The 25,155-nt window shown below is 42.7% G+C and overlaps 2 protein-coding genes across 2 annotated transcripts in view; both read left to right on the top strand.

The window, feature by feature from the left end:
• pde4dip (phosphodiesterase 4D interacting protein) overlaps positions 1 to 13,701 on the top strand; it is a 53,776-nt gene extending 40,075 nt beyond the window's left edge. Inside the window, exons 24-36 of the mRNA XM_030129475.1 lie at positions 1,439 to 1,711; positions 2,136 to 2,267; positions 2,497 to 2,616; positions 2,882 to 3,071; positions 3,557 to 3,663; positions 4,702 to 4,830; positions 4,970 to 5,029; positions 5,575 to 5,768; positions 6,758 to 6,883; positions 7,667 to 7,805; positions 9,104 to 9,150; positions 12,359 to 12,742; positions 12,933 to 13,701. Of these exons, the coding sequence (XP_029985335.1) occupies positions 1,439 to 1,711; positions 2,136 to 2,267; positions 2,497 to 2,616; positions 2,882 to 3,071; positions 3,557 to 3,663; positions 4,702 to 4,830; positions 4,970 to 5,029; positions 5,575 to 5,768; positions 6,758 to 6,883; positions 7,667 to 7,805; positions 9,104 to 9,150; positions 12,359 to 12,415 (1,574 nt within the window). The 3' untranslated portion in view covers positions 12,416 to 12,742; positions 12,933 to 13,701. The remainder of the gene's footprint in view (positions 1 to 1,438; positions 1,712 to 2,135; positions 2,268 to 2,496; positions 2,617 to 2,881; positions 3,072 to 3,556; positions 3,664 to 4,701; positions 4,831 to 4,969; positions 5,030 to 5,574; positions 5,769 to 6,757; positions 6,884 to 7,666; positions 7,806 to 9,103; positions 9,151 to 12,358; positions 12,743 to 12,932) is intronic.
• A 2,939-nt stretch (positions 13,702 to 16,640) lies between these two features.
• Positions 16,641 to 25,155, top strand: part of mast2 (microtubule associated serine/threonine kinase 2) — a 152,830-nt gene continuing 144,315 nt past the window's right edge. The window contains 1 exon segment of the mRNA XM_030129476.1: positions 16,641 to 17,376. Coding sequence (XP_029985336.1) covers positions 17,296 to 17,376 — 81 coding nt within the window. The 5' untranslated portion in view covers positions 16,641 to 17,295.

Below are 25,155 nucleotides of genomic sequence, written 5' to 3'. Positions count from 1 at the left end.
CATAACTAGAAGATAATTATCTCATTAATTTGGAAAAACAGTGCTGAATTTTTTTTGTGTGTGAATGCAATACGCTTCCGTGCAAACATCCTACACATATCAGACTAAACTGTGACTGAACACAAAATCGCTGTACATATGAAGGATGGACTGTCCATGTTGATGATGTCACTGATGATGTCACTGATATGCGTTCAGATGTTCTGGGTGCGAAGTCCAGCGGATTGGCGCTGATAATCCACCTCATCGTCTGTATTCGTGGTATCTCTAATGTCGTGTTCTGGTTGAAGATCTGCTTGTGTTTGGGTCTTAATGAAATCTCAGTATGAGACGGATTTACCGCTGATTAGAAGGAAAAGAGGCTCAGAGGAAAAGCAGCCACAGCCACACATTAAACTGATCTGACACATCTGACACATCTGACCGAACAACAAACAAACTGGAGTCACTGAGAAAACGCACGACTGTTAAAAGAACCAAAGCCCAGAACGAACAGAACCCAATAAACCGCACCGGTCAAATAATGACAACCGTGTGGTTTCTCTGTTGATTCGACCCAAACCACTGTTTGAACCTGATGATGGTTTAATGGAATGAATGAAGACAAAGTTACTGTTGGTGAAATTAACACTGAATTAATTCTGTAAAAGCACATTTTCTTCACTAACTCATTGTGATTCTGATCCATGTGTGTGTTATTTTTACTAAACATCATTAACTTTAAAGTAAAGACAATGAACTGAAGGATTTTCCATCGTTTGTGGTTCAGGGTCAGAAACAGCAGATAAGGCTGACCATGTGGTTCTGGTCCAGGTCCATGTGGTTCTGGTCCAGGTCCATGTGGTTCTGGTCCAGGTCCATGTGGTTCTGGTCCAGGTCCATGTGTTTTCTGATGCTTCTACACACTGATCCTGTTTAGTTTAACATCTGTTATTTTATGTTTCATCTGTTCAGGCTGAACTGATTTAATGATTCTCATCTCCTCCTCCTCCTCCTCCTCCTCCTCCTCCTCCTCCTCCTCCTCCTCCTCCTCCTCCTCTTCCTCCTTCTCCTCCTCCTCCTCTTCCTCCTCCTCCTCCTCCTCCTCTTCCTCCTTCTCCTCCTCCTCTTCCTCCTCCTCCTCTTCCTCCTTCTCCTCCTCCTCTTCCTCCTCCTCCTCTTCCTCCTCTTCTTCCTCCTCCTCCTCCTCTTCCTCCTCTTCCTCTTCCTCTTCCTCCTCCTCCTCCTCCTCTTCCTCCTCCTCCTCCTCTTCCTCCTTCTCCTCCTCCTCTTCCTCCTCCTCCTCTTCCTCCTCTTCTTCCTCCTCCTCCTCCTCTTCCTCCTCTTCCTCTTCCTCCTCCTCCTCTTCCTCCTCTTCTTCCTCCTCTTCTTCCTCCTCCTCCTCCTCTTCCTCCTCTTCCTCCTCTTCCTCTTCCTCCTCCTCCTCCTCCTCCTCCAGGGTTTCCAGTGTCTCAGTCCAAACCTCTTCCTGGTTTTCCCTTGTTGTCCCACCCTCCCTCAGACTCCTCTTTCCTCCCTCTGTCCTATCCTGGTCTCCGGTCGTCCCCCTTCAGTGCTGATGGTCTGGACCCGGTTCTGACCCTGAAGACCGGGACCAGCCTCCTGGAGAGCAGTGCACTGTGGGATACGGCCTACACAAACAGACCCGTACGAGTCGGAGCTGATCTGTCATCAGGATCGTCAGGATACCAGTCGGGTCCGAGTCACACAGGTGAAGACCAGCTCCAGCTTTAAGACTAGGTCCAGTTCTAAGACCAGGTCCAGGTCTAAGACCAGGTCTAAGACCAGGTCTAAGACCACCATACTAAGACTGGTCTCTCTGGACCAGAACATCACACAGAGGATAATGAATCATTAGAACCGTTGTATTCAGACGTTGTTCTGTTTGTATAAATGCTAAATAAGTGAGATTTCTCATCTAGACCACATCAGACCAGGTCCAGACCAGGTCCAGGTCTAAAATGACCGGATCTGGATCAGATCTGGAATAAATGATCCCTGACAGGATAAAGACACTTCTCTGTCATAGTTACCCATCAGTGCTTTTAATGCATTCAAAGCCTGAACCCGGTCCAGGTGCCGGTCCAGCTCTCTCCTCTTGGTTCTGGTTCTGAGGTCCGATGTGGTCTGTGCAGGTTCGGACCTGATGAAGGAGCATCTGAGGGAGATCCGGACTCTGAGGCAAAGGTTGGAGGACTCCATCCAGACCAACGACCGCCTCCGACTGCAGCTGGAGGACCAACTGGGCCGGACCGCCGCCAACAAAGGTACTGGACCGGACTGGGTCTGGACTGGACCAGGTCTGGACCAAAGGGTTCAGTTAAAGACCAGAACCAGTATACCAATAAAACTACATAAAACAGAAGGACATATTTTCTTCCTTCTTCTTCTTCTTCTTCTTCTTCTTCTTCTTCTTCTTCTTCTTCTTCTTCTTCTTCTTCTTCTTCTTCTTCTTCTTCTCCTCCTCCTCCTCCTCCTCTTCCACCTCCCCCTCAGGGGCTCCCACCAACATCTACATCCAGGGTCTGGACTCAATGGGTCAACTCTCCAATGAGATCCGGATCCTGAAGGAGGAGAACATCAGTCTGCAAAACCGGATCCAGCAGGCGACCAGAGGTACGGAGGGAACAAACAAACAAACAAACAACAGATGGATGGACAGATAAACAGATAAACAAACAAATAAACAACAGAGGGACAGACAGATGGATGGATAAATAAACAAACAAACAAACAAAGAAACAACAGACAAACCAAATAACAGAACAAAAGCGTTTTCATTTCAGTTCAGCAGAAATGTTCTCTCTGTTCAGAATCTTTTTATTGTTCACTGTTTTTAAAATACCCTTAAACCTTTTGCGTTTCCTGTTTCCGCCTGCAGAGGGCAGTAAGGAGGCGGAGCGTCTTCGGGAGGCGGCGCTCCTCGATCAAGCCAGACTGAAGGAGGCGGAGCTAGAGGCAGAGAAGTGGGCGGAGCAGAGCAGGAAGGCGGCAGCGGAGGCGGACTCTCTGAGTCAGGAGGTGATTCGCCTGAAACAGGAGCGACAGCGAAACGTGGACGCCATCAACAGGTCAGACACGGAACTGCAGCTCAGAAACCGATCAGTTTAACCTTTAATTGATTTAAAAAAAAAAAAAAAACATGTTCAGAATTAAACAAAGATGTGTAAACACAAATAAAACCTTCACATGTCACTAAAACTACATGTAAAGTCACATGACCGTGGAGGGCGGAGTCACACACAGACTCAGGTTCTGTCATAGTTTTAATGTTTTCTGTGTTCGTTTAAGACGTAGAAACAAAGAAAAAACACTCAGAGAAGAGCTCAACTGTTGACTGGTTCATAGATGAGTTCATACTTTCAGACGTTTACTGTTGGAATAAAGGATTTAATGTGAAGTGTACAAACTAAAGCTAAGTGCAAGTGTTTGGTTTTGTCTGTTATTGTTCAGTTTCTGTTTAAAAGTTGTTTTTTAGTCTGAGATTACAAAAAATGCACAGACTGTGGAGAACCTGAGGTCATGTGACCGTTTCCATGCGTGTGATTGGTTCCAGACTCCAACATGAGGTGAACGTCCTCCAGCAGCAGCTGAAGCAGAGCCGAAGCCTGGGTCCGAATCTGCAGCGACGCGTTCAGGGACATCACGGAATCCAGGACTCTGGTAAGAAGAGGAAATGTGGACACACACAGACACACACAAATAACACACAAAAAACACACAAAAACACATAAAAACATACAAAAACACACAAATAACACAAAAAAACATACAAAAACACACAAAAACACATAAAAACATACAAAAACACACAAATAACACAAAAAAACATACAAAAACACACAAATAACACATAAAAACATACAAAAATACACAAATAACACATAAAAACATACAAAAACACACAAATAACACAAAAAACATACAAAAACACACAAATAACACATAAAAACATACAAAAACACACAAATAACATATAAAAACATACAAAAACACACAAATAACACACAAAAAACATACAAAAACACACAAATAACACATAAAACATACAAAAACACACAAATAACACACAAAAAACATACAAAACACACAAATAACACATAAAAACATACAAAAATGCACAAAACATAAAACACATACACAAAACACACAAAAAACTACACAAAACAAACAATACCCAAAAACACACAAAAACATATACATAACCCCCATAAAACTCAGAGAACCTTAAAGCAGCGCACATTTCATGCATAAACAGGTGTCGTAGTTTGTATAAATTTGAGGTAAAATTAAACCCAAACCTTCATTTGACAGAAAAGTAAATGTTTTATCAGTGGCACAGTTATTTATTTATTTATTTATTCATTTATTCAAGCTTTAATTTAGTTCTTTGACTTTGATTTTCACTGAAGTATGATAATAAACCTTTGACATGTTTCATGGACTTTATTTACTAAATAAATCACATTCATTCAGTTGACACATGTTCATCTAGTGAAAACCTTAAATCCACCCGTTTATTAAAGTTCTTTATTTATTTGTATTTGTATTTATATTTATCAGTGTGTGAAAACATTTCCTCTTTTTTTTTTTTAACCTGCTTAATGTTTCCTCTTACTTCCTCTGTATTTTTACATCATGTCTCATATCAGTTCTTACTCTGGTCCTTCACATCCTGACCTGCTTAATTTCTTCCTCCAGCTCAGATCAGTGATGACGCCGTGACCTTTGACCCCACAGAGCTGCAGCTTCAGCTGGAGCGGCAGCTGAAGCGGCAGACGGGCGGCGGTGGCGGCAGCGAGCCCCGAGCCAGAAGACAGCTGTTCAACGGTCAGTACCAACTAGCACCTTTAGTGACATCACACTACATTAACCAATCAGATGATGGTGTGGGGAGGGGCTTAGGATGTGCCCCGCCCACTGACAAATCCAGGTTCATTCTTATTAGAAGGGTTTGTGTCGTCCACAGTTCGTTCTCCTCCGGTCAGAGACACCGGCCTGTCAGGACCAGAGGAGAGGACGCAAGAAGGTCAGAACAAACAAACAAACAAACAAACAAACAAATACATACAAACAAACATATACAAAAACAAATACAAGCAAACACTTACAAACAAACAAACAAAGAAACAAACAAGCGCATACAAACAAATATATACAAATATATATGCGAACATATACAAACAAATACACAAACTGTCATATACAAACAAACATACATACAAACATAAACATATATTCAAACATGCACAAACAAACTCACAAACAAATATATACAAACAAATTATTTGCATACAAACATATAGAAACATATAAAGAAACATATACAAAATAAACACGCATATACAAAACCATATATACAAACATACACAAACATTCATATATGAATAAATATATGTATGAACACAGATGAGTTATTTCATCTTTGACATTCAATAAACTGTTAATTTAATAAAGTTTGATTTTTTTATTAATATTTAATATTTGAATATAAACTCTTAAACCCCGCCTCCATCTGCTGGCGTTGGACTCGTGCTCATCTGTTTTTATTTGAACCTTTTTTCTCTGTTTCAGTCGAGGCGATGCTGGAGGGCGACGCCCCTGACGGCTGCTTCTCGAACCGCCGTGGACGCCACGCGGTCGGACACGTGGACCACTTCAAGGCTCTGCAGCAGCAGATTCTGGAGGGCGGAGCTGTGCTGAGGAACATGGAGGCCACAGTCCAGACACTGGCCCCGCCCACACTGGCCCCGCCCACCCCACATCAGGTCAGTCAGCAGCGTAATGACGGAATAAAACTAGACAGAGAAGGTTTTATTTGTTTTATTTCACGAGATCATTAGATGAACACAAGTATTAATTTATAATTAAAATAATAAACACTGATGACTGGAAAAAAACACATTATTTTAACTGAAATCAGAACAAATGATGAAAATAAAAAAAGGAAATGAAGACAAACCACATCAAATAAAACCTGCTGTTCCTGTTCCGCTGTTTCCTCTGACATCCACAAATTCATCCAATGATCGATTATTGATCTGTTATCTTGTGTTTTTGTGTGTTTTGTATGATTTTTGTGTGTTTTTGTGTTGTTTTTTGTTTATTTTTGTGTGTATTGTGTGGTTTTTGTGCGTTTACATGTGTTTATGTGTGTTTATTGTGTGTATTGTGTGTTTATTGTGTGTTTATTGTGTATTGTGTGTTTATTGTGTGTTTATTGTGTGTATTGTGTGGTTTTTGTGTGGTTTTTGTGTGTTTATTGTGTGTATTGTGTGGTTTTTGTGTGTTTATGTGTGTTTATTGTGTGTTTATTGTGTGTATTGTGTGGTTTATTGTGTGTTCATTTTGTGTGTTGTGTGTTAGTTTTTGTGTGTTGTGTGTTCATTTGTGTGTGTTGTGTTTATTGTGTGTATTGTGTGGTTTATTGTGTGTTATGTTGTTGGGTGTTTATTAGTGTGTATGTCGTGTTTTATTGTGTGTAATGGTGTGTTATTGTGTGTATTGTGTGGTTTATGTGTGTATATTGTGGGTTTTATTGTGTGTATTGTGTGGTGTTTGTGTGTTTATTGTGTGTATTGTGTGGTTTAGTGTGTGGTTATTGTGTGGTATTGTGTGTTGTGTGTTTATTGTGTGGTATTGGTGTGAGTTTGTGGTTTGTGTGTTTATATTGTGTGTATTGTGTGGTTTTTGTGTGTTTATTGTGTGTATTGTGTGGTTTTTGTGTGTTTATTGTGTGTATTGTGTGGTTTTTCAGTCTTCAGACTCAGTCATGAAGCTTCGATCCGATTCTCAGACTCTGCGTCAGATCCTCCAGGAGGCGGAGTCTCTGCTGCGGATGTTCTGGAGAGCAGCTCTGCCCAGCGCCCAGGACGCCACACAGGTCAGAACCAGAACTAGAACTAGAACTAGAACTAGAACTAGAACTAGAACCAGAACCAGAACCAGAACTAGAACTAGAACCAGAACCAGAACTAGAACCAGAACTAGAACTAGAACTAGAACCAGAACCAGAACCAGAACCAGAACTAGAACCAGAACTAGAACAGAAACCAGAACTAGAACTAGAACCAGAACCAGAACCAGAACCAGAACTAGAACCAGATCTAGAACTAGAACCAGAACTAGAACCAGAACTAGAACCAGATCTAGAACTAGAACCAGAACCAGAACTAGAACCAGAACTAGAACTAGAACTAGAACCAGAACCAGAACTAGAACTAGAACTAGAACCAGAACCAGAACCAGAACTAGAACCAGAACCAGAACTAGAACCAGATCTAGAACTAGAACCAGAACTAGAACCAGATCTAGAACTAGAACCAGAACCAGAACGAGAACTAGAACCAGAACTAGAACCAGAACCAGAACTAGAACCAGAACTAGAACTAGAACTAGAACCAGAACCAGAACTAGAACCACAACCACAACCAGGACCAGAACCAGAACCCGAAACCAGAACTAGAACCAGAACTAGAACCAGAACCAGAACTAGAACTAGAACCAAAATCAGAACTAGAACCAGAACCAGAACCAGAACTAGAACTAGACCCAGAACCATGAGAGACAGACAGCTGGACCTTAACGACTGCAGACGGACTCCATAGTCCACCTGTGGCTGACCCAGGTTGTCCTCAGTCTAAGTGTTCTGTGTTCCCTGTTTCAGAACCGGACCCTGGAGGACCAGGTGGTCTCTCTGCGTCGGAGGCTTTTGGACTCAGAACAGGCTCTGAAAGATGCCATGGAGACGGTGAAGAACTCCAACAGAACCAAAGACAGCATGGAGGCCTTTATTGTCAGCCAGCGTGAGTCCCACTCTGGAAAAACACTCCATACATTCCACTGACGTTCCTCTGACGTTCCTGTAACATTCCTCTGATGTTCCACTGATGTTCCTCTGACAGTCCTCTGACGTTCCTCTAACATTCCTCTGGTGTTCCTCTAATGTTTCTCTGATGTTCCTCTAACGTTTCTCTAACGCTCCTCTGATGTTCCTCTAACGTTCCTCTAACGTTTCCCTGACGCTCCTCTAACATTCCTCTGATGTTCCTCTAACATTCCTCTAACCTTCTTGTAATGTTCCTCTAATGTTCCTTTGACATTCCTCTAATGTTCCTCTAACATTCTTCTAACGTTCCTCTAACATTCCATTAATGTTCCTCTGACGTTCCTCTAACATTTCTCTAACATTCCACTTATGTTCTTCTGATGTTCCTCTAATGTTCCTCTGATGTTCCGCTGACATTCCTCTGATGTTCCTGTAACGTTCCTGTACTGTTCCTGTTCCAGAGGACTTACTGGGTCTATCCGTGCGTTTCCATGACAACTTTTATTCCTGGTTTAATCTGAATAAACGTTAGATCCTATTTCAGATGTCCATGTAAACACCTTATTCCAGTTGAAAAAGAATAGTTCGGATTAAATTTAAACCTGATTAAAGTCAGTGGTTTAATCCTCTTTTAACTGCGCTCTAAATTCTTCCTGGACATGTAAAGCCTTTATTCCGTTTGGACTTTATTCCTTCCATTCTGCACATGCTCAGTGTCTTGTCCTGTGGCGATGACACACACATTCTGCGCTGGTGGAAGAATCTGCACTGCAGTCTAGTCTTCCCAAAGCGTTCCAGTGGAATATTCTGATGGGATCTACCAGCCTGGAAAACCCTGAAGGAACAGTTCAACACTGGCTTTGGATTCATTCATTTGTCCTGAACTAATGAGTTCCACAAGTGGGACAAACAGTTTGAACTGCAGCCCTAACGTTAGCTTAGCTTAGCCTAGCTTAGCATAATGGCTTCATTCCTCTGCTCAGACGTAGCCAGGCTTTTAGAGGTGATTTGTAGTATTTTAGGAGTGATTTGGGTCAATACAGTTCTCCCTAATCATTCCTTTAGTCCGCTGGGGTCAATATGATCACAAACTGAGGCTCAGATCATGGTCATGTGACTTACTGCAGGAATAAAATCTGGCAAATAAAAACTAATGCAAAGCTAAAATGGTAAAGGAAGGGCTGTGAGAACAAGGCAACCTGAGCACTGCAGCACAAACCCTTCTGCTCACTGATCTACCTCATTAATACCTCATGTACCCACTGTCTGTTTCAGTGTCCAGAACCCGGGACGTCCTGAGGACAGCTAAGACCAACCTGCAGGTCAGTCCACATGGGCCCAGAACCCAGACCCTCAGTCCACGTGGGTGCAGAACCCAGACCCTCAGAACCTGAAACTGGATCCATGACGTTAAATATGATCCGTGTGGTTCATGAAACGTTGTTGGTTTGTTCTCCTTCATGAACCTTTAAACTCACTTTCTGTTCGACTGTGGTCATTTCCATCTTCAGCAGAAACTTTAACGCAGGGACGTCAAACTCATTTAAGTTCAGGTTCCACGTTCCAACCAATAAAAGAAGAAGGGAGTAATTTATGAAGAATGACAAATGAAACTGTTCTACATGTTTTAGAAAAAGAAAAAGAAATAATGGAAACGTTTACATTTACAAACTATGATTTAAAACGTGAACAGCCTGAAATTTCTTAAATTAAGTGTAATTTTACTAATATTCAGCCTCAGTTTATTATTTATACATGTTCATTCTCATGTACAGATACAGTGGATCTACAAATATACACAACATTTAATAACAGGCAGAATATTGGTACAAATACACTGATTTATATTATTTATACATTCCAGGTTATTCACATTTTTTATTCACAGCCCCATATGATCTGTAGTAAAATCATAACAGAAGAACCTATTAGTAATGTTAAATATGGACAAAAATGGGAGTCATGAACAGAAATCAAAGAAAAAAGGAACCAATATGAACAAAATATACATTAACAAGAATAAAACATGTACAAACATTTGAAAAACATTAACAAAATGACTAGAAATAAGTAGAAATGATATAAAAAAAAGAACCAATATGAACAAAATATTGATAAGAAAAATACAAACATGCATAAAAATGAACAAAATTTGAGAAACGTAAAAAAAGATGTTAAAATCACACTTATTTTTGTTAAGACATTTCAGGTTGTTCATATTTGTTCAGATTATTCACATTTGTTGTTAAAGGATAGTTTATAAATGTAAAAACCTTCATGTAATTTTACTTTTTTTACACTAAAACAAAAAGAAAAGTTCATATTTGTCATTATTTATAGGTTATTATGATAGTATTTTACTGGTTCCATTGTTCATTTCTTCAGTGTCTTTGGCTTCGTTCACACTGAAGGTAAATGTGACCTGGATCTGATCTGTTACAGACAACCTGAACAGCACTTATCTGACCCAGACCACTTTCATATGTGGTCCTAAATCTGATCCAGATCTGATATTTTCTAATGTGACTTCAGTCTGAACGTCCAGATCGCATTTATACGACCTTTACGTCACTGAAATGCGACAAATGTCATAATTCTGCGTCCCAGGAGGAGGAGCAGCTGGAAAAACATATTTCCTTGTGTGGTCCCGTATTCCATCCGGACCTCTTTAGTGCATGTGGGTCACTTCAGGACCTCTTTAGTGCATGTGGGTCACTTCAGGACCTCTTTAGTGCATGTGGGTCACTTCAGGACCTCTTTAGTGCATGTGGGTCACTTCAGGGTCACATTCAGTTCAGATTCAAAACTGACAGAAGTCGCATTTACTGTGGAATATGAACCAACATAAAAAAATCAGATTTGACCTAAAAATCCAAACTGTTCATTAGACCTGCTGTGGGCGGAGCCTTAGACCTGCTGTGGGCGGAGCCTTAGACCTGCTGTGGGCGGAGCCATGGGAGGGTTGGACTGGACCAGTTTAGGTCCACGGACCGTATGTTTGATCCCCCTGCTTTAACAGTTCTTTTCTGTGTTTGTTTCTGGTTCTGGTCCATGGATCCTCAGATCTGGACCGTAGTTCTGTGGGTTCTGTCCGTTCTCCATCTTTTGGGTTCTTTCGTTTCTCCTTCATCTGAATGTGTTTCTGTTCTGAGTGTCTTCAGGAGAACCAGCTCAGGATCTCCTCCCTCCGACGTTCCTCCTCCTCCTCTCCTCTTCCTCCTGCTTCCTCCTCTCCCTCCCCCCTCTGCTCTGGTAAAGGTACGACACCCCCCCCCCCCCCCCCCCCCCCCCCCCCGTGGTTTCAGTGTTTTGTTTCACTAACACGTCAGCGACACATGAATCTGTCGTTCTAACATCGAACATTAGTGTTAAAATCAGATTCAAAGCAGATCAGTGTGTCATTATTGAACACAGTAACACCTGTTTATGCACAAATATTCAAATACACACATTTAACAAACAGGACATTGGAGTTCAGATACAAACACAATGTTCTGCATCAAGTAGGAAGAACCAGGAAACACAGCCAACAGCTGATCAACAACCAAAGAATAATGAAAACAAAAAGCCTAAGCCATAATGAAAACCAGGAGCAACGAGACAAAACAGTGAACTAGAATAAAGACATACTAAGGAAAAAACTATAAAAAAGAAAAAAACAATGAATGAATAAGTAAATCATATGAATTATATAAAGTATATATAATATAATATAATATAATATAATATAATATAATATAATATAATATAATATAAGAAGATAATCCTGTTATTCTTCAGTGAAATATATTAAATCTGATGAAACGAAGTCAAAATAAAGTTAAAGTTCAACCTGTTGAATGATTTAAACAAGACTGAGATATGATCAAACCACCTCCTCCTCCTCCTCCTCCTCCTCCTCCTCCTCCTCCTCCTCCTCCTCCTCCTCCTCCTCCTCCTCCTCCTCCTCCTCCTTCTTCTTTTGCCGTGTTTCCACTACGTGGAACCAGCTCGACTCGACTCAGTATTCCTGGAGAGTGTTTCCATTACAGGATACTACTGACTTTTCAGTACCTGGTCGTCATAGCGATGCGGTGCGTTATTTCCGTGTCGTCTGCTCAGAGTTGCTGATAAACTCGCTCGTTGCGTGTTGTCTCGTCTGAATTTTTACATCGGACACCAAAGACTGAACCTCCTGGACCGACCATGGTGTAGTTTTGGGCTGTTCTCATGTGGATTAATGCACCCACAGATTTACTGTCCACTAACACATCTGTTTTTGTAAAAGGGCGGGGCACAGAGAAAACTCTGACCAATCAGTGTTCTGCGGTGTGTACACGTCACGGTTTAGTATCTGGTCCCAGTCCTGGAACCTCGGCGGAGGTGAGACCAAAAAAATAGTACCAGGTTCCAGATTCCAGGTCCTTTTTCATAAAGGAAATGCAAAAAGGCCGAGTCGAGTCGAGTCGAGTCGAGTCGAGTCGAGTCGACTCGATGCCACGCAGTGGAAACAGGGCATTAGTTTAACCCTGTCCTCCTTTTGTGTTTCAGGTGAAGACCCCAAACTCTTCTGTGAGCTCCTCCTCTCTCCTGGTTGGAGTGTCCTGACACCTCCTCCTGCTCCTCCATCTTCCTCCTCCTCCTCCTCAGTGCTGGCTCAGTCTGCTCACCAGCGCCTCCTTCAGGCCGTCGTCCTGTAGACGTTTGTGTTTGAGGATTTAAACAAACTCAGTTCAGATGTTTCTGCAGACGAGGCTGGAGAAGGAGGACCACCTCAGACCTGAAGCAGGACCACCTTAGACCTGAACTAGGACCACCTCATGGTCCTCAGACCCAAACTAGGACCACCTGATGGTCTTCAGACCTAAACCAGTACCACCACATGATCCTCAGAGCTGAACCAGGATCACCTGATGGTCCTCAGACCTAAACCAGGTCCTCAGACCTGAACCAGGACCACCTCATGGTCCTCAGACCTGAACCAAGACCACCTCATGGTCCCCAGACCAGAACCAAGACCACCCCATGGTCCTCAGACCTGAACCAGGACCACCTCAGACCTGAACCAGGACCACCTTATGGTCCTCAGACCCAGACCAGGAGCTTCTGATGGTTCCCAAACCAGGACCACCTGATGGTCCTCAGACCCAAACCAGGACCACCACATGATCCTCAGACCCGAACCAGGACCACCTGATGGTCTTCAGACCCGAACCAGGACCACCTGGTGGTCCTCAGACCTGAACCAGGACCACTTGTTGGTCCTCAGACCCGAACCAGGACCACCTGATGGTCCTCAGACCTGAACCAGGATCATCTGATGGTCCTCAGACCTGACCAAGGACCACCTCATGGTCCTCAGACCTGAACCAGGACCACCTGATGGTCCTCAGACCCAAACCAGGGCCACCTGATGGTCCCCTGACCTGAACCAGGACCACCTTGTGGTCCTCAGACCTGAACCAGGACCACCTGATGGTCCTCAGACCTGAACCAGGACCACCACATCGTCCTCAGACCCGAACCAGAACCACCTGATGGTCCTCAGACCCGAACCAGGACCACCACATGGTCCTCAGACCCAAACCAGGACCACCTGATGGTCTTCAGACCCGAACCAGGACCACCTCATGGTCCTCAGACCTGATGGTCCTCAGACCTGAACCAGGACCGCCTGATGGTCCTCAAACCTGAACCAGGACCACCTGTTGGTCCTCAGACCTGATGGTCCTCAGACCTGAACCAGGACCACCTGTGGGTCCTCAGACCCTAAATCCCAGGTAGTTTCTCCTGAATCCCAGATTAAATGTCTCTGACTCCGCCTCTGACCCCGCCCCCACCTCCAGCCTCATCCAATAGAAACAAACGCTGACTCCACCTGAAGGAGGATGAGTTCAGAACGCCCAAACCAAAGTGTGAAGTGCTTCCTGTGGCTCCGGCTGGTGTTGGTGTTGGTCTGAGTCCAGTCCGTGCACGTGTTCGAGGAATTAAAGCCATAACGTCTGACGTCTGCGGAGACGGAAAAAAAAAAAAAAAACTACTGATGGAAGACGAGAGACGGAGACGGTGGATTGTTCACCGTCGACTGCGTTCAGGAGCGTTTGGTCGTGGTCCTGCAGCTGTAGAGCATCACTGTGTTCCAAGACTTCCTGCTGAAACATCAGCTCCTGCTCCAGAGGTCGGTTACCATGGTAACATACTCTGTCTCCTCTGAAGGAGCCCTCTGATTGGTCCACATCATTTCCTGATTCCTGCAGATGCTGAGTTCAGTTTGATAGTGTTTATGTCATCGTTAGAGTAAAGAAACGCTGCCTTTTCATTGTTTTCTGTGGATTTTATAAAAAAACAAAAACAACTGGATCCATGGATTCAGAACATGTTCCTGCTCTGTTTACCTTTTCCTCATCATCTGTTAAAGTTTGTTTAATGAAAATGATTCTGAAAAGTCTGTTTAGGATCTGAGTCCAAAAAGAGAAGGCTGCTGTCTTTTCCCATCCTGTTGCCATGGTAACCGGTCTCTGCTCTGATTGGCCGTGGAGACGCCGAACTCAGAGTCAGACTTAGACCGAGTTCTGTCTCAGAGCCGGTTCTAGTTCTGGTTCTAGTTCTGGTTCTAGTTCTGGTCCAGAGTCAAGGCCTTTCTGCAAAAACAGTGTTAAAACAAACCAGAACGCACGGCGTGATGCCTTCACTGACCTGTTGGACAATCTGTAGAACCAGAACGGCCCAACAGACGACATTTCACTTGGTAACCAGGAAAACGGACCATGTTTGTAGGAGTTTTTTCTTCCTTTAGATGTTTTTATTTCTGTTTTAATGAGACAATCGCTGTTAGAACAAACCTGAGAGGATTTAAGGACGCTCACTGTGGGTTTTCTATCGGGTCTTTTTTACTGGTTTCTCCAGTTTTTTTGTGATCTGTTGGTTTATTTTTTTGTGCATGAACTGTGACTTCACCGCCTCTAAAGGTTTCTACTGAAATATGCAATTTTTGGGTTTCGGTGCAATACTCACCTTTGTTGCTGTTTTGTTGTTTTCCGTTTTAAAGTGCCACCGATTTCTGTTTGAGCTAAAGATGAAATTATTTTAAAAAACATTAAATCTCATGTTTTACTCTTGTTAAAGACAATCAATTTGAAACAGCTGAAAATAAATCAGAGGTTTTATGTTGAAAAAGCAATAAATTCAACCAAAGTGAAAATATTAAGTTTAGATATGTAGTGTGTAATTTCCTGGGGGTCAAAGGTCAGATTAGTGTTGGCTTTTTTATGGTCTCATGTCTGTACAGTTTAAAGGGAGTGTGTACATTAGTGCAGGTTTTTGTTGCAGTGACAGAAAAAACTGTATTTTTATGCATGTTAACTTTATTAAACATGTTTTGGGGTAAAAATAAATAAAAAACCTTTTCAATAAAAGGCTCAAAACCATGTCAGTGTCTCTGTTTCTGTGTGAACTTCACTGATTTTTATTTTCTGAAACAATGAACTGACAGAATTAGAATCAAGACATAGAACTGGTAACTTTTATTACTGAGTATTGATTGATTTTATTTAAGTATTTGCAGTATTCATTTTTGCTAAACTGTTTTTACAGCAGCGAGACATTGAGTCCATGGTGGAAAGTTTTATTACAAAATAACATACAATGTTTTCAAAGATCCACCAGCAGGAAAAGTATTATTGAGATAAAAACATGTCATTTCTCAAACATTGAAGGAAATTTGATGAAAGAATTAAAAGAATTCCAGATGCATAAAAATTGAAGTGGAAAATAAAGGTTGAATGTGACTAATTTGACCCTTTAAAAGTCCATATTTCAATTAGAAATATTAAATCTGTCGTAACTTTATGAAGAATCGATCATAAACGGAACCTGTGACGTCACTACCTGCTCTGACCAGCAGGTGGCAGCAGACTCCAGTAAATCTGACCTTTAACTCTTTTACTCTGAATAAAAACTGGAATTTCAGTCACATTAACAAACTCACGTTGACCTAAAGAGTCAAAGTTTTACTCTGTGGTCGTTTTTCACTCAGTTTGTCTCATTTTCACCAAAAACGCTCGCGAGCACGTGAAGATGAATAAAAACAACATCCGGAAAAACGAGACTTTCAGAATAAAAGAGTTCACTTACAAAATATGCCAATCTGAAAACCAGCACAAACTGATCTGATGATTATTAATTGAATTAATTTGATAAAGTTAATTAAAGGGCTTTAATTAAGACATTATATCTTTCAACTTTATCTCACGCATGTCTTAAATTATTTCAAGGGCAGAAAACACATTAATTTTAATTAGTTTTATAATAAATAGTGTATTGATCAGGAATTTACTTAATATCCCAAACTACTTATTTAATTTCTAAATCTTTAATGATTAATTATTTCACTGTTGAAATTTTCAATCAATTTTCATTTCAGATTTCAAAGATATTTATTTGTTACTTTTTCATTATATGTATAATTTTATGTTTGTTTGATTTCATTTCTAAATTCAATCGCCTATATCCTTCACTTTACATTGTATTTATTTTATTTTTATTTTATTTCATTTCATTTATTTTTATGTTATTTTGTTTAATTTCATTTTTATTTGATTTGATTTAGTTTGATTTCATTTAATTTTGTTTTGTTTAATTTGATTTAATTTATCCTTATTAATTTAACTTAATTTAATTTGATTTAATTTAATTTAATTTTGTTTTTATTTTATTTTATTTTATTTTATTTTATTTTATTTTATTTTATTTTATTTTATTTTATTTCATTTGTTGGTGCTCTTATTGTGGTAGTCCGCCGGATGTCTCGGTCCGCTCGCTGTCTCGCTCTCAGACTCAGGAAACAGACTCATCCGTGCTGATCCGTGCCGTGTTGTGCCGTGCCGGGGCTGCAGTTCGTGACCCGGTGTGTGCAGACGGAGCTCAGATTTTACCCGACGATGGACGGACGGACGGTGGGGACGCCTTCCGCCTGAGAGCCGCCGGAGCCGGGGAACGGGTCGGCGGGAGCGTGTGGAGTTTCAGCCGGGAAAGGAGGAGGCAGAGCGGGCAGAACCTGCCGGGGCGTCCCGGTGTTTGGGCAGGTACACGTTAGCAGGCTCGGCTACAGGAAGCTAGCTCCGGTAGCTAACCGAGCGGAAACGACCTGAACCCGGGGATAACGGCCGGACATGGGTCTGACGGGCCGGGTCCGAACCTCCGTGTGATTGAGCCGGTGTCGGTCGGTGTGTTCTCCGTGTGTGGGTGTCCGCCGGCGGGTGGCTGACTGACAGCCCGTCCGCTCCGTGTGTTCCAGATGTGCGGGCGGGTTGAGAGGCGGCGGTTAGCTCGGAGTTAGCCGGGAATGGACCCGACCCACACCGAACCACGATCCTCCCTGCGGCGGCTTCAGAGGCGTCGGTGACACGGTAACCCGAGCAGCGGAGCACCGGCGGAGAGACTCCCCAGGAAACACCGGCAAACAGGCGCCATTTACCGCAGAGCCGAGGATGAAGCGGACGGAGAACGCGAACAAGAGGAAGCTGTGCAGCGGAGAGCAGCGGGAGGGCGGCGCGGAGGACCGGGATGCGGTGAGTGGATGCCCGTGGACGGGTACTGGGACGGACACCCGGATCAGAGCCCCGGGGGATCCGGTCCCCACCCACCGGCAGCAGGTGCAGGGGGACGGGGATCTGACCTGGCTCCATGCGGGTCTGGTCCTGGTCCTGGTCCTGGTCCTGGTCCTGGTTCTGTCCCAGTGTCTCCCTCTGGTTCTAAAGGGTTCGGGTCTTTTCTGAGGGTTAAGGGTTTGTTCTGGTTCAGAACCGGTCCAGACAGGCTCGGTTCTGCTGCAGTGGATCTGTGTTGAACTACAGCTAACCCAGACCAGTTGAACACCAGTTTGAAATGGTCTGCTGGTTCTGTTCCATCAGGATTTGGTCCAAATCCACTGGTTCTGAACAGACGGAATTCTCCACATTTCAACTGTGGCTCATCTGATGTCAAGTGTGAGAAGTTTCTGATAGTTTACACTGGTTCTTTAACACTGGCTGAAGAATGCAGAGTAAAAATAACACAGTTCATCTGATCCTTTTATTTCATTTATATATTTTATACAAGTTTAAACCTTCAGGTGTTAAATTCATTCAGTTTTCAATAGTTATAGATCTGATCTGTGCAGACAGGAACAGCTTTGGACCCAGAGTAGTGTCCACCTGTCTGTCCACCTGTCTGTCCACCTGTCTGTCCACCTGTCTGTCCACCTGTCTGTCTCTCTCTCTCTCTCTGTCTGTCTGTCTTTCTACTACTTGATCATATGACGTGTGGATGCAGTTGTTTGTTCTGTTTTATTTTAGTTCTGTTTAATTTCCCAACATGCCATTGGTGACTGTTTTCAGTAAACTGTGTTAAAGTCGGTCACATGTTCTGACCTCAGTCCAGATCCTTCAGATCCTCCTCAGTCGGTTCCACCTGTCGCTCCTTAAACACAGTCGATCGTCTGCTCAGTTTCTGCTTCATCTTCTTGGTCTCTGTTTAGAATCACAGTCGTATTCATCTGTCGTACGTGACTCCTCCCCCCTTCCGTCCCTTTGTGCTGATTGGTCGGAGCAGACGCGGCGCCGTGGGTTCCATCTGTAACGAAGGCGGCGTTGGCTGTGAACGTACGCCTCAGATCTCAGTGACCTTTGACCTCCGCTGTTCTGGGTTCCTCTGGGTTTCTGAAGCTGTGTTCAGGTCTCAGTCGTGGAACAGTTGCACATTTTCTCGTGTCGTTTTTCGCTTTTCCAGCTGAAGTTGCAGCAGAACCCGTTTCCTCTCATCTGCTGCTGTTCCTTCATGTTCTGACAGTGTTCTGACTGTTCTGACGTTCTGACGGTGTTCTTACGTTCCTTCATGTTCTGATGGTGTTCTTACATTCCTGTTCTTATGTTCCTTCATGTTCTGACAGTGTTCTGACGTTCCTTCATGTTCTCACAGTGGTCTGATTTTCCCTCATGTTCTGACGGTGTTCTTACATTCCTTCATGTTCTGATGGTGTTCTGACGCTCCTTCATGTTCTTACGTTCCTCTATGTTCTGCTGGTGTTCTTACGTTCCCTCATGTTCTGAAGGTGTTCTTATGTTCCTTCATGTTCTCACGTGTTCTTACATTTCGTTATGTTCTTACGTTCCTGTTCTTACGTTCCTCCATGTTCTGCCGGTGTTCAGACGTTCCTTCATGTTCTACTGGTGTTCTTCCTGTTCTCTCTTACGTTCCTCCATGTTCCTCCTGTTCTCTCCTTGGCTCCTCTTCTCCCTCCCTCCATTTTTCCTCGTTGACATCATGTTCCTTCTGCTCGTCTTACTCGCTCGGTGCTGCTGATGTAATTCATCTCATAATGTTTTCTTTGTTTCTTGACTTTTACTGCGTGGAGCCGGTTCTTTGTAGGAACGTGGACGTGGTCTGAACCGGATCCAGCTGGATCCAAACCCTGCAGGTTCAGACCTGCTCCTGGTTTATAGGGTTAGAAATGAATCCGATGGAAAACGGGAGTTGGTTCTGCAGCTCTGAGCCGATGGGGGGGCGGGTCCGGCCAAGTTCAGATCCTTCAAATAAGTGTCATCATGGGAAACGGGTTCCATCTGGTCCTCATTAGAACCCAGAGTCTGACAGGATGTGGACCCTGGTTCTGTGTGAAAACACCGCACTGACGCTGTTAGACGCAGAAAGGCTCAGAAAACAGAACCGGGTCCAGACTGGGGAGGGATTGGATTCTTACACTAACCTGGTCCAAACCGGTCCAGAGCGGTTCCAGTTTTATTAAATCCGGTCCAGTTCCATCTAGTCCGGTTCCAGTTTCCCTGTATTTTTTGGTGGTGTGTGTGTGTGTGTGTGTGTGTGTGTGTGTGTGTGTGTGTGTGTGTGTGAAGTCCACACTCGTCCCATCTGTCCGTCCATCTGTGGTTCTGACCCGGTTCATTCATTCATTTGTCCAACAGAGGTTTACCAGGAATCCAACTGTCTTTAACTGAAGCATCAGTGGAAACCAGAACCAGAACACCACAGACCAACCCTGAACCGCTTCACCACACTAACACACCACTCCACCGTTCACACACTGAATTAAACAGGTTAATGAGAACAGCTGTCGTTAACCCTTTCATTGTGTTTAATCTGAGTGTAACGTGACTCTGTACTGGTGTGTGTGTGTGTGTGTGTGTGTGTGTAGTTGTGTTGTTGTTGTCAGGATAATCTGTTCCACTCAGATGTTTCAGGATCAGGCTAATTAAGACCGACTGAATATACAGCAGATTATCAGAGTCCAGCCCAGGACACGTTCATGGGGGGGTGGGGGGGTAAAGACCACCAGTAAAGTGGGACCATCAGTAAACTGGATCAGGACTCAGGTCTGAGGTTTGAACAACATGTCTGAATATTTAATATGAAAATGTCTGGAAGTACATGTGAAAGTTCCAACTGGGTCTGTTTTCAAACCAGTTCAAGGTGAATAATAAAACCGTCAATGGTCCTGGTCCAGTTTGGGCTCAGTTTAATGTCTGGGTTCTGTTGGGTTCAGTTTGGTTCAGTTCTAGGTCTGGGTTCTGCTTGGTTCTGTTGGGTTCAGTTCTAGATCTGGGTTCTGTTGGGTTCAGTTCTAGCGGGTCCAGAGGTCGGGCTGATGCTGAGTGGCTGAAAACGGATCCAACAGAAACTCAAATCCATTTTTATTTATTTCTTTTTTCTGTTCCTGTTGGAGAAACTTGATCTGGTTCTGCGGGTCAGGAAGTGAAACCGGGGCTCCTTCAGCTCAGAGGTTTGGGTCTGAGGTCAAACCACAGACAGGAAGTGATGTCATATGCATGTGACTGGGCGTATCCACGGTCCAACATGAGTCACGATGCAGCGGACTACATTTCCCATCAGCCCTTTGACCTCTGAGTTCTTCAGTTGTCGGCATCTGAAACTGGAACAGAACTGGGTCAGGACGTTAAAGGAGGACATTCTGGGGTCATGTGACTCCACGGTTCCGTTCACATGAGGCTCAGTTCGGATTGTTTTACTGAAATTAGATTTTTGTATTTATTTTTTTTGGTGTTTGTTCCCGTTCTAATGTAAATGTGACGTCAGCAGACTCATGTGGGAGCAGTCTACGTCCTGGAGTGACGTCGCATGCATCGCACTGTTTATGAAGTAAACATAGACCTGGCCCCGCCCCCTCCAGAACAGAACTATGATGACTGACTTATTTCAATGACGTAAAAGTCAAATGAACTCACATAAAAACCTCAGATATGATGTGACCCGGGTCCGATCAGTCAAAAAAAAAAACCCGCATATGAACAAAAAGTCAGATTTGGGGAAGATGTTTCACTGAATCTGTGGAGATGAAAAAATCTGCACATTTTAGAAGCAAACGAAGAAGAACTGGAACCAGAGTAAGATGAAGGTTAGTGTCTGAGTCTGCATGAAACTGACAGACAGGTCAAAGGTCAAAGGTCAGACTGGTTTATTCAAAGGTATGAAATGAAAGGATCAGTGTGAGAAAAGGGATCTGGTCTGATGGGGTCTGGTCTGGTCTGATGGGGTCTGATGCGGTCTGGTCTGATGGGGTCTGATGTGGTCTGATGCAGTCTGGTCTGGTTGGATGGAGTCTGATGCGGTCTGATGTGGTCTGGTCTGGTTAGATGTGGTCTGATGCGGTCTGATATTCCTCCCTGAGCTGATACGGGACCCTGGTCTGGAACGGATCGGAGAGACTCTGAGGATGTGGATCTGGGGTTCAGGTTCTGGGGTTCAGGTCTGATCCAGGTCTGTGTTGTGGTGTAGTGGGTCCTTGTGGGTCACACCTGGGTTTGGACTCATGGTTTAGTTTGAACTCGTCTCCTGTCTCGTTAAACTCTTTTATTCCGCTTCTGAATCGTTTTGTCCAAAGACTCTGAGGATGTGGATCTGGGGTTCAGGTTCTGGGGTTCAGGTCTGATCCGGGTCTGCGTTGTGGTTTAGTGGGTCCATATGACTCAGATCTAGTTTGGATCGTACTGGACTCGTTTACGTTCCATGTGTGAAAGTCATTTAACCCTTGGTTTTCACAGATGTCCCTCTAATCATCTAAAGCACATAATCTGCACAGCGTCGTAATAATGATAAAATGTTTTTCATACAGTTTGTTTTTAACTTTTTTAAAAATTTCATCAACTTGAACCATGAACAAAAACACCAAATACTCAATAACTGTCAAATTTTAACTCTTTAAATACCATGTTTGTAATGTAAACAAACCATATTTTTTGATGCAAAAAAACCCACAAAACCTTTCTTTTTCAGTATTCTACATAAAAATTGTATTAGTTATTATTTTTTATTTCTTCCTTCTGTCATATGTCAGTGATTAACACCAACGTTGGTTCATATATACTATTATTTTTGGTTCAGGTTAAATATTAAATGTTAAGTGTGTCAGTGTGTAATTTACTCATTGGTTGAAGGGTGTTAGTGTACATTCAGACAGCAGGTCTTACTAACATGGAGTGTAAAGTGTGTATAATACGCTCACCTGGACACTGAAGGGTTAATAACATGGAGTGTAAAGTGTGTATAATACGCTCACCTGGACACTGAGGGGTTAATAACATGGAGTGTAAAGTGTGTATATTACGCTCACCTGGACACTGAAGGGTTAATAACATGGAGTGTAAAGTGTGTATAATACGCTCACCTGGACACTGAAGGGTTAATAACATGGAGTGTAAAGTGTGTATAATACGCTCACCTGGACACTGAGGGGTTAATAACATGGAGTGTAAAGTGTGTATATTACGCTCACCTGGACACTGAAGGGTTAATAACATGGAGTGTAAAGTGTGTATAATACGCTCACCTGGACACTGAGGGGTTAATAACATGGAGTGTAAAGTGTGTATAATACGCTCACCTGGACACTGAAGGGTTAATAACATGGAGTGTAAAGTGTGTATATTACGCTCACCTGGACACTGAAGGGTTAATAACATGGAGTGTAAAGTGTGTATATTACGCTCACCTGGACACTGAAGGGTTAATAACATGGAGTGTAAAGTGTGTATACTACGCTCACCTGGACACTGAAGGGTTAATAACATGGAGTGTAAAGTGTGTATATTACGCTCACCTGGACACTGAAGGGTTAATAACATGGAGTGTAAAGTGTGTATAATACGCTCACCTGGACACTGAGGGGTTAATAACATGGAGTGTAAAGTGTGTATAATACGCTCACCTGGACACTGAGGGGTTAATAACATGGAGTGTAAAGTGTGTATAATACGCTCACCTGGACACTGAGGGGTTAATAACATGGAGTGTAAAGTGTGTATAATACGCTCACCTGGACACTGAGGGGTTAACTCTTACTGACTGGTTTATGTGCTGGTGCTGATACTGTGGGTCTGTCTAATCCCTGGTACTGTGTGTTTTATTCCTTTATGAGGCTCCTACTGGTCTTTTACCTCCTCATATCACTTCATTACATCACATTTAGCTTCAGCTGTTGGATCTGATCTTCAGCTTCTGCTTTCACTCACTGGGCGACGGCTGTGACGGTTCAAAAACACAGGAAAAGGAATAATGTCCTGTTTCAGTCTGATATGAACCATCATTATCGGACACATGTTCTGATGAAATCTCATGAATAAATGTTTTGTTTTCTACTATTCGAAAAAAAATTATGAAACCATTTAGAAAATCCTAAATAACATGAAAAAAGAAGTAAAAACTTAACTGAAATTAAGTAAAAAAAAGAATAAAATAAGCAATAAAATGAACAAAAATGAAAAAGTTTTCTCTGTTTTTGATATAATAACCCTCAGCTTTCATCTGAGCTATATGATCAGTGAATTAAATACTGGAAAATACATGATTTACATGAAAAAATGTTAAATACAGGGGATTATATGTTCATTTTTGATGTTGTGAATGATTTAAAATAATGGATAATTCACCTGAAACGCATTAAAACGTAAACCTGTTTGGAAAATGTCAAACAATATGAGGGATTCATTAAATTTAAATATATGATTAATACAAAAGAAAACTGACATGAATAAATGATAATGGAATGGAACATAAGTGACAGTATCATCAGCATAAAATGGCAGTTCATTAATTAGTGATGTATTTTACAAAAAAAGGAACTTTATTCTTCAGTTTTCTCTGTTTTTGATATAATAACCCTCAACTTTAATCTGAGCTTTAATGAACATCTACAGGATCAGTGAATTAAATATAGAAAATACATGATTGACACCGAAAAATGTCAAATTCAGAGGATAATTTGAAAATAAATGGGGATAAATCACATAGAAAATGTTAAATATAAGGGAACATTGCCACTAAAGTATCCCTGGGTCTTCATGTGTTAATAAACCAGATAAATGTCGGTACCTGAACGCATCAGTGCGATCCCTCATGTTCAGTTTGTTCCGCTCTTTGTCCGTTCAATCCTGAAAACTGAGCTCCCAGCAGGACGTCCTTAATGAACAGCATCCATCACTGTGTCATGTTTCCCAGCATCCTCCACCCCCCCGCCCTTATCACCGTGGCGACGTGCCGATGTCAACCCTAGTGCCGCTGACATCACAACCTTTACTGTCGTCCCCGGGTTAATGATCAGCCCTGAGGAACTCCAACCTCGGCTTAAAACGTCCCACAATGCATTGTTTTTGCTTTTATCTTTATTATTTCTTAGGATTCAAACGGCTCTGATACAACCAGGTGACGCTTTTGTTTTATGTCAAGTCCAGTTTTTGTCTAAAATATTAAAACAGATCAGTTTTTTTCCCCACAATCAATAAAAACAAATCACAGTTGGAGGTAAAAGCTGTTGTAAAGTGTTTATTAAAACATGTTTTTAATGCATACGTTCAGGCTTAAAAGGTAAAAAAAAAAAAAGACCTAAAAACCACAGACGAAGAAACTGAAGCATGTGGAGGAAACGGGCACTTTCCCCACACACACAGGGTGTGTACAGACGCACGGTGGATGTGGACGGAACAGGTGATAAAGCGTCTACAACGGTCATGTGACACGGAGGGGCGTGTCCTCGTCAGTGTTACATCACTGTTTACATTCAGTCAGAGGGCGTGTCCTGTTTTCAGCGTGTCCAACCAGGGGAAGTCAGACAACACGTGTGTGTCGCCATCGTGTGTGTGTGTGTCTGTGCGTGTGTCTGTATGTGTGTGTGTGTGTGCGTGCGTGCGTGCGTGTGTGTGTGTTTTTATGCGTCTGCTCTCTGATTGGAGGTCGTTGACCTTTGGTTCATGTCCAGAAAAGGAGCTTCCAACAAAACATCCTGCTTCCTCCACCAGCAGCAGTTAACTATAGACACAAACACACAAACACAACACAACAGACAC

Source organism: Sphaeramia orbicularis, unplaced genomic scaffold (assembly GCF_902148855.1).
Source record: "Sphaeramia orbicularis unplaced genomic scaffold, fSphaOr1.1, whole genome shotgun sequence".
Taxonomy (NCBI): domain Eukaryota; kingdom Metazoa; phylum Chordata; class Actinopteri; order Kurtiformes; family Apogonidae; genus Sphaeramia; species Sphaeramia orbicularis.
The sequence above is the reverse complement of the archived record's forward strand: the minus strand, read 5'-3'. Positions and strand labels throughout refer to the sequence as shown.